This window comes from Carassius auratus, chromosome 23, assembly GCF_003368295.1.
Source record: "Carassius auratus strain Wakin chromosome 23, ASM336829v1, whole genome shotgun sequence".
NCBI classification, from domain to species: Eukaryota; Metazoa; Chordata; class Actinopteri; order Cypriniformes; family Cyprinidae; genus Carassius; species Carassius auratus.
This window is the reverse complement of record NC_039265.1, coordinates 9,429,028-9,439,027: the sequence shown is the minus strand read 5'-3', so window position 1 is coordinate 9,439,027 and position 10,000 is coordinate 9,429,028. Positions and strand designations below refer to the sequence as shown.

General features: G+C 36.0%; 1 protein-coding gene across 5 annotated transcripts in view; it reads right to left on the bottom strand.

The window, feature by feature from the left end:
- Nucleotides 1-10,000, bottom strand: part of LOC113041229 (cyclin-dependent kinase-like 5) — a 41,874-nt gene that overhangs the window by 86 nt on the left and 31,788 nt on the right. For 3 of the 5 annotated variants that reach the window (XM_026199648.1, XM_026199649.1, XM_026199650.1), the window contains exons 12-19: nt 9,006-10,000; nt 7,559-7,660; nt 7,209-7,314; nt 5,860-5,953; nt 5,104-5,209; nt 3,660-3,782; nt 2,338-2,523; nt 1-781 (exon numbers count right to left, since the gene is read on the bottom strand). The exon at nt 1-781 is cut by the window's left edge and continues 85 nt beyond it; the exon at nt 9,006-10,000 is cut by the window's right edge and continues 47 nt beyond it. In XM_026199648.1, coding sequence (XP_026055433.1) covers nt 449-781; nt 2,338-2,523; nt 3,660-3,782; nt 5,104-5,209; nt 5,860-5,953; nt 7,209-7,314; nt 7,559-7,660; nt 9,006-10,000 — 2,045 coding nt within the window. In that variant the 3' untranslated portion in view covers nt 1-448. The remainder of the gene's footprint in view (nt 782-2,337; nt 2,524-3,659; nt 3,783-5,103; nt 5,210-5,859; nt 5,954-7,208; nt 7,315-7,558; nt 7,661-9,005) is intronic. The other 2 variants (XM_026199652.1, XM_026199651.1) reach the window with 2 other exon arrangements.

Genomic DNA, 10,000 nt, shown 5'->3' with positions numbered 1-10,000 from the left:
AGAAGAGACTACTCTCCAAATCTGAATTATTTGTTAGTGTTAGTCGTCCCTGTCGTGTGTTAGTATGACATCCACAACATTTAAGAATTAATTTACACATAAATATGACATTTAAAGCAACATACGTGCGCTATCTGGGAAGCACACGCACATATAATCGCGCATTCTTACCGTTAATTACTGTTACTCTTAATATCTACCGATTTTCACTGAATTGTATAAACAGAAAATATTTAAAGACAAAGTCGTAATATCTATATATATATACGCTGTAATATCTTATTCTATAACTTTAAAATAAATGCCAATACTGTCATCTATACATGAACCTTTAACCAAATATAAGAGTAGCTATGCAGAATCCGATATATTTATATACTACAACCAGAGTAGAAACTAAAGCAGCACGTCCAGTGCTTTACGTTTATAGATTAGGAGTGAGTCTGACTCACAGCGCTGTCTCTTTAAGGTCATTCAGGTTTGGCAAACGTGAACGAAAGTGACGAGCGAAGCCAGTGGGGCCCGCTTTGGAGCTCATCTGGTCGGGATAAGGGTTTCCCTCGGGACGTCCCAGAGCGCTGGAGTGCCAGCCGGACTCCAGGGGCCCCGGGGCCCCGTACACAGCCGAACGGCCCTTGGGCTGCATGGAGCCGAGGCCACGGGGCTCCACGAAACTCCCGCCGCCTTTGGAGGAGGGCAGGGGGTAGTGGAGATCTGCCGAGGTTTGGTTGGAGGACGAGGAGGTGGTGAGATGAAGCAGCTTCCGCAGAGACTTCAGAGGCTGAGACAGAAACAAGGCTTTACTTCACCGATGAAAACTACTGTTCACCGCATGGTTTAAGATGAATAAATACGCTTTCCATTGATGTATGGTTTATTAGGAGGACAATATCTGAAAATCTGGAATCTGAGGGAGCAAAACAATCTAAAAATTGAGGAAAATCATCTTTAAAGTTATCAAAATGAAATTCTTAGCAATGCATATTTCTAATCAAAAATTAAGTTTTGATGTAGGAGATTTACTAAACATCTTCATGCAACATGATCTTTACTTAATATCCTAATTATGTTTGGCATAAAAGAAAAATGGATCATTTTGACCCAATGTATTGTTGGATATTACTACAAATACTTGCATTTATGCATTTAGCAGATGCTTTTATCCAAAGCAACTTCCAGTGAATTCAGACTATAAATATTTATTTTTTATTTCATTTTTATCAGTACATTTATCTGTGCCACTGCTATTGTGCTCCAGGGTCACATTTATATATCATATATTTTTATGTAATTTAAAGCATAATTTATAGAAATCAAAAACGGATTCTTTTTTATATTTAAATATATATAAATAATATTTTTTTGTTGTTGTTGATTTTGTACAAGTTAATACAGAATTGATAAAAAAAATGATGGAATATTTTACATTTATACATTTATATAATTTACATTATCTCTATGCAAATAATCTATAAGTAATTCGTTATTACAGAATTTATAAAAAAAAAAATCAAAAACAGAAACTTTTCATATTTTATATAATTTGTATATGTTATAGTTTATTTATTAGTAAGTTAATACATAATTAAAAAAATGTTTATTTATTTATTTATCATTTTTATACCTTTATATAATAAAAAGTTATTAAAAAAACTGAATCCTTTTTATAAATCAAATGTATTTATTTGATTATTTTTATATGCAGTGTATATGCAATTGAATGCATTATTCATAAAAATCCAAAACTGACTCTTTTGATTATATAACCTATTGAGCTTTAACCACACAAGTGTACTAATAATTTACTCTTAATAAAATCTATTATGCATTATTTCTGTGTTGCTTCAAAACTAAAACGTACTTTAATGTTGATTATAATTAAATTATGTAAAGTATAATATTTGTTTTTCTTGAAATAGCCCTATAGCACATGCATCAGTCTATAAAATCTACTCCAGAAATAATATGTTCCTGTAAATATAAAAAAACACCTTTTTTCTATGTAAATTAGGCTCATTATACATAGAGTTATTTTTATGTTATGTTATTGTATAGCCATTATGTAAAAGTTTGGGGTTAGTGTGACTTTTTTTTTATAATAATACTTGTATTTGTTAAGGATGCATTCAATTTGTCAAAAGTGACAGTAAAACATTAATAATGTTACAAAAGGTTTCTATTTCAAATAAATGCTGGAAAAAATAAAATCCCAAAAATATCAAATCTATCATTGTTTCCACGAAAATATTGAGCAGCAGAACTGTTTTCAACATTGATAATAATCAGAAATGCTTTCTCTGCTGCTGATCCAGTCTGATCTGAAGTGTGTGTGAGCACCTGTGAGTGTGTGTCTGGGGCTCTCTCCGAGGGCCAGTCTGCGTCCCGCTCCGGATCCTGCTCTCGTTCTCGCTCTCGTTCTCGGTCTCTCTCTCGGCTGCGAGTGCGGTGTCTGCTGCCCTGGTGTGTGTACGAGCGGGACGCTGCTTTCTGCATCAGCACCGGATCCGGCCCCTCACTCGACACCTGACCAATCACAGGCCGCACAGAGCTGTCAATCACCTCCACATCACAACAGCCCCGCAAACAATATTTTTACTTTAATATTAATATTTTTACTTTAAAATTATTATTATTATTATTATTATTAATCAGATTAGAGAGTAAAAACATTGATAAATTTCATATTATTATTGTTTTTACTTTAAAATCATTATATACATATATATATGGTACGTAATATGAATATATTAATATTCTGTATAATAAAATTACTGTATAACTAATAATATTACATATTATGATATTATATATAATTAATATATTTAATTTATTTATATTACACTTTTATTATGTTTTATTTATTATATGATTGATCAAATTAGACCATCAAAACATTAATGGCATCTTAAAACAACATATTTATTATTTTAAGCATTAACTAATAATATTATTATTATTTGTTTTTATGACTATTGGTGTATATAAATTGTCATACTATTATTAATATATTAATATATATTTTATTTTGATTATGAGAATTATTATTTCATTATAATTAACCAGATTAGACACAGCATGGTTATATTATTATATCAATATTATTTAATAGTTTTTTTTATTCCAAATGGTTTCAAAATAAATTAAGTTTAACTTTATTTTTATTATTATAAAACATAATAACACATAATTAGTCTAATTTCTGTAATATAATAACCAAAATATTCATGTTTGTTTAGACATTCTTTTCTTCATACATTAATTTGAGCACACAAATATTACCATGTTACAATTGCATTTTATAATAACAGTGTCGCTTATTTGCATTTCAGAAATGAAAATGTAATCTTCTTGCATTGCATAAAATGCACTTCATTTATTATAAGCGAAATATAATTTCCTAAAGTTCTCTTTTGATTTTAGGCTGTAATATGACATGAATATGTTTTCAACCTCAATCTGTTTCTGCAGAGAAACATGCCAACCACAGGATACAGACATGGGCGGAGTCATTCTAATGAGATGATGACATCACAGACCTGACAGCCAATGAGGAGACGCACGCGCGCCCAGCCCAGCGAAGCAGAAGTGATTAGTGCAGTGAATGACGGTTCAGTGTGTGTTAGTTAGCGGACAGTACAGTGTGTGTGAGGCTGCTGTACCAGTGCTGGGGCCACGAGGGGGCGCTCTCTCTCAGAGGAGCTGCGCGTGAAGCTCCTCTGAGAGTGAAAGAGAGGAAACAGCGCTTTCCTCACGACTGGCCGTCGCTCGTCATCAGCGTCTGTCTGCAACACAAGAGCACAACACTCACACAGAGACCCAGCTCCACTGACCACTGACAAAAATCATCCTCTACTACTAGTTTTAGGAGTTATATATTTTTTTACTAGTCATAAGTCAAAGTTTCTAGTCATATTTTGAATTTGTTTTTATTAGAAAATGTTTTATTTTCTTATTTTTTGTCAGTTCTTAGTAATATTTTGAACACGTTCATTTAAATTATTAAAGTTTTTGCAGTTTTTTTCATCTATATATATTTTAGCACATCAAACATGGTAAAAACAGCATCATATATATATATATATATAGTAAAAACACTAATGGCATCTTACAACATTTATAATTTTAAGCATTACTTAATATTAATATATATTTTTTTTATTACTATTATTAGTTCATATTCATTTTCATACTGTTTAATATTACATTTAATTATGATTATTATTTAATTATAGTTAACCAGACTAGACACAGCGAAGACATTAATGACTTTTCACAACATCATATTATTATTATTTCAATATTATTTTATATTAATAGTTACATGATAGAAACTAATTTTATATTTTTATTAGGTTTCCCATCTTTATAGTTTTTTTATTTTTATTTCAGCATTAGTTTCAAATATTTCAGCACATCAAATTTAACTAAAGTTTTTATTTATTTATTTTATATATATATATTCATTTTCAAGTAACTGAAAACATTTTTAATCTAATTTAAACCTGCAAACTAAATCAACAGATTTTAATGCTCTAGAGATCTGAGATTGATTAGGGTTTACAAAATATAAAAATAAAAATAGATATTGAATGTTTTTACTTTAAAAGGCCTCATATCATGACAAATACATTTTTTAATATATATTTTTTTATATATTTTCCATATTTTCTTTTTTGTCTATATAGTTTTAATATTAATTTAATATTACCTTTTAGTTTTAGTTATTTTAGTACTTCCAGAACTTGAGCTGAAAAGAAGAGTTTTTAAATAATTTATTGGATTTCAGTTCATGTTAATTTTAGATTTTATTTCAAGCAAAAACAAAAACAAACAAAAAGCTTTTTAGTTTTAATTAACAATAACTGGTTACCCTCCCGAGAGATTTGAACGCTCTAGAAACAACTGAATATTGTTTATGGGTTAAATAATTAATTATAAAAACTACTTAAATTTTGGACTGTTCCTCTCACAAAGCTTTCATGTGACTTCAAAACACTGGGCTGGGGTCAGCTGAGTCGGGAGACGGGTCTGGTTTACACTCCACTGTACACACACATTAAACTGTAAGACATGACACACACAAACACACACACACAGACTCACGGTTTGAGACTTCTTCTTCTTCTTCTTCATGGATCTGAAGAAGCCTTGTTTCTCTTTCTCTTTGGTGTGTTCTGGAGGACTCATGTCCCTCGTTTCAGACCCCGTCCTCATATAAAAGACACACTTTAATACAACTCATGCCTACAATCTCCAATCTACAATCAAAGTCATGTTATTTTAGTCCTTCTAGTCAACATACACCTACAACCTACAAAAAATAGAAATATTGCCTTGGTAATCAACTTATATTAAATAGGTTTTTAATATTTTATTTTGGTTATTATTTAGTTATTTTATAAATTTTTTACAAGTAATGATTTTTTTATGGTTTTAGTTTTAATTAACAAGAATTAACATGGAAACTAGTCACCTGTGATTTCTCTAAAAACAAGTTTCCAATTAATTATAACAATTTTTTTTTTTTTCATATTACAACTATTAAATTTTTTTTTACTTTTAAAATGAATCATTATTTTCAGTCAATAATGACTTTTTAAATGTAGACTCATTTCCTGTTTGTCATTTCCTGCCTGATTGCCCAATGCAATCAAATATTAGAAATAATTTTAAAAAGCTTCCAAACTATTAATATAAATATAGCACAGGAAGGCTACACATTAAAAAAATAAAAAATAATAATACAGTCCTTGCATGATAGATTTTTTTCACATTATCATGGTGGAGCCAAATAATAGTAGCACATACAATGTATTTAGCATATTTACAGCAGGACAGTAATTAGTGCATCGCTCTCACCACGGGTCGTATGTGGGTTGGTGTATGCTGTGGCTGCTGTCCATCGTGACCCCTGAACTCTCGTGGAACGAGTTATCTGGTCTGGGAGACGGCACTGATTAAACAGAACAACATCAACCCGTGTTACAAGTGAAAACAACTGCTATAGTAACTTTTGCATTACTTCTCACTCACCCTCTCTTCCAGAACAACAACCGTTTGTGTCTTTCTAATTTTTTTTTTCAAAGTGGTATTTGTTTTGCTGGGTTTTGATTGTCCTTTCAACAATAGTTAGCATGTAATGACTGTACTGCGACGCATGCAGTGGAGACAGTTTTGTTGATTATAATGGGAGCAATTTCATTTAATTTGCATCGTGCCTGCGGTGTAGAGACTGCAGCAAACACTGCGTGAACCTATAATACGTGACTACAGTATACAGGGAACAGAGAACTTTTCAACTGCATTCATTAAAGAACATACAAGACAACATAGAAATAAAATAAAATAAACTCTGGCATCATGATAAAACATTACTTTGTTGTTATTTTTTACCCATGCACCTACATTACGCGACTACATTATGTGGAATGGAGAGATTTTCAATTGCATTTGTCAGTAAATACATTAGAGAACATAAAATTTTTAAATTTCATGTAATTTAATTAACAAAATAATCCTGGTATTATGATAAAAACATTATAAATTTATTATTTATTGTGCATGAACTACAGTACGAGGAACAGTTTTCAGTTGCATTTGTTAATAAACAGACAACAAAATTTTTATTAAATATAAACTAATACATTTTTATAAATTAATAAAATAAATCCAAGTATAATGATAATACACTACTTTGTTGTTGTTTTTTTATTATTTATTATGCATGCACTAAACTGCAGGTTTGAAATTGCATTTTTTACTAAAATTAGACAATGTAGAAATAAAATAAAACAAAATTAAATTAAGAAAATGTTTTAATTATTTAATAATTTTATTAATAAATTTAAATAATCAAATTATGTATTAAATTAAATTATACATTTACATAAATTAAAGTTAAAGAATAACTGTAGTATTATAATAAAACATTATTGTTTTTTTATTACGCATGCACTTACAGTATATGACTACAGCACGAGAAACAGAGAGGTGTTCAATTGCATCTGCTAATAAATGAATCGGAAAACATAGAAGTAAAATCAAATTCAATTAAATTGTTATATATCATGATAACACATTACTTTATGGTTTGCTTGCAAAGAACAATCTGATAGCATGCACATTTCTTGTAGCTTGTCACTTCAAACTCTGTCTATATCATTTGTTAAAATCAGAAGCATCATGTGCACTAGTGTGAGGTGACTGACCCCTGTAGAAGCTGCCGACCCGGCGTGGCACTGAGTCGCTGTACATCATGCGGTTCTCTTTGGCCGATCCGCTGTCATCTGTGAGCTGCTCGTGATAAACACCTCCCTGCAGCATCAACATTTGTCAAAGATGCTTTCCAGCTGAAAAAGGGCTGCATGTAACACTGAGGACATTATTTATCATGAATAGTGGCAATTTCCCCTGTGTCTAAACTCCAAACAGAAGAAAAACACTACCGAAATCCCTCCGTCTGAATGAGAGAGAGAGCAAAGCAAACAGAAAAATGGGCTGCAGAAAGAGGAGGAGGTGTAGAGACAGTGAAAGAGAGGGAAAGCAGGATGGTGCGGACCTCGCTCTTTTGCCGTGGCGTGTGAAAGGTGGTGGTGTTGTCCCGTGTGGACTCCCGGATTAAAGGTCGCGTGTGACTGACCTCTGCGGCCGCGGGGTCACTCTGTTTATGGAGAGATGAGAGCAGGTGAAGCACAAAGCGCCCGGCACACATTCACACAAACTCCCTGTTACAAACCCTAGTGAGCTGCCTATCTAGACAACACACTCTGACATCATACTGTACACAAACTAGAGAGAGAGAGAGGGAGAGAGAGAGAGAGAGAGAGAGAGAGAGAGAGGGAGAGAGACAGACAGACAGACAGACATATAGATAGACAGAGTTAGACAAATAGACAGACAGACAGACAGAGAGTCAGACACACAGACAGACACACAGACAGATAAGAGACAGACAGACAGACAGACACACAGACAGATAAGAGACAGACAGACAGACAGACACACAGACAGATAAGAGACAGACAGACAGACAGAGAGACAGACAACAGACAGATAAGAGACAGACAGACAGACAGACACACAGACAGATAAGAGACAGACAGACAGACAGACACACAGACAGATAAGAGACAGACAGACAGACAGAGAGACAGACAACAGACAGATAAGAGACAGACAGACAGACAGAGAGACAGACACACAGACAGATAAGAGACAGACAGACAGACAGACACACAGACAGATAAGAGACAGACAGACAGACAGACACACAGACAGATAAGAGACAGACAGACAGACAGAGAGACAGACAACAGACAGATAAGAGACAGACAGACAGACAGACAGACAGACAACAGACAGACAGACAGATAAGAGACAGACAGACAGACAGACAGTCAGACAGACAGATAGACAGATAGATAGATAGATAGATAGATAGATAGATAGATAGATAGATAGATAGATAGATAGATAGATAGATAGATAGAAAATTCCTCTTCATCTCAAATTCATCTCCCTCTGTATTATGGTCAACTAAAATCAAGCTCCCTCCCATCACCGAAAGGGAGCTAATATTTTCATTCTACATTTTGGAGGATGTTGCCTTAGAATCTAGCAGCCTATGTAGACAATAGACACTGGTGCAGCTTACTAAGGTTCGGAACAGAGCTTAATATTTACAAGCCACACATCCAGACTTCACTCAGACCCGGGATGGGCAACTCCAGTCCTGGAGGACTACTGCCATGCAGAGTTTACCTCCAACCTAGACAAAACACACCTGCTTTCAATTTTCAACCTGCAAGGCTGCAAATTTGAAGACTTTGGATGGATTTAAGGATGGAGCTAAACTCTTCAGGACCAGAGCTGTCCACTCCTGATCCAGACCCACCACTGGACCAACTCTACACACTTCACCGACACTCACAGGCACCAGAAAGCATGCTGCAATGCTCTGCGCTAGCAAATCTCTAAAGAAAGGGATGGAGGTCTGGAGGACTGACCCTGATGTCGTCTAATCCTGCGTCCCGCGACACGGCACTGCCCATGTGTTTCGGCAGGGTCCGATGCTGAAGCTGAGGGGTAAGGAGCTGTAGACTGCTGGCCCTCGTGGACATCCCTTGTCCCACTGCCAATCCGCCCGCCTCACCCCCGTGGGGTCGCCCCCGTTCCCTCCGCACATACATGGAGTGCCTATGTGGCCTCTGCTGAGAGGAAAATGGGCTAGTGTAGCCCACGCCGTAGGGGAACTCGTGGGGCGCAGAAAGAGACAATCCTCCAGAGGGGTCAAGTGGATCAACAGGGTTTCCGTCACTCTCCTGCCTCGATGAGGAACGGCGGGTGGACGGCTCAGCCGTGCTTCCGTCTCGTTCCAGTTTGCTGCGACGCCCCACTGCGGGACTGTGTCCGGAACGCTCCCCGTGTTGCATGGATGGACTGCCCGGCGTCGGCAAGTTCAGGTTCATGTTGAGGTCCAAGCAGCTGCTGGGGAAGTAGCGCGGAGAGCCAGTGGGGTCATCCGGGTGCAGTCGCATGTCACTGAGGTTGGTCACGGATTTGGAGTCACTAAGCAATCCGTGACTCTTAGACAAACTTATGTATGAAGACAACCCCTTTCCGCCCGAAGACGACGACGCGGTGGACTCGCCATAGCCGTGGCGGCTCTGTTTCTCCCTTTCCCCTGTCAGCGTGCTGGTCTTGCCCTCCACAAAGGAATGGCGGTTCTGGGAGCGAGGCGTGTTGGACTTCAGGTATTTGGGCCCCGGTCCGTCAGCCGGTTTGCCAAAGTCAAAATCGCCTGCTTTGGATTTGGCCTCTTTGGCGTGATGCAGGCTGGCCAGGTCTTTACCACACGACGCCGAGCGGTTGAGTGGCTGAAAGGATTTGGGGTGCATCACTGGACTCAGGCTGTTGGCAGACGGTACTGACCCGTTCAGGAATGCCTCGGTGCTAGACGGGTGGAGGTCTTCGTTCCCATGGCGGGGCAGACTGGAACAGT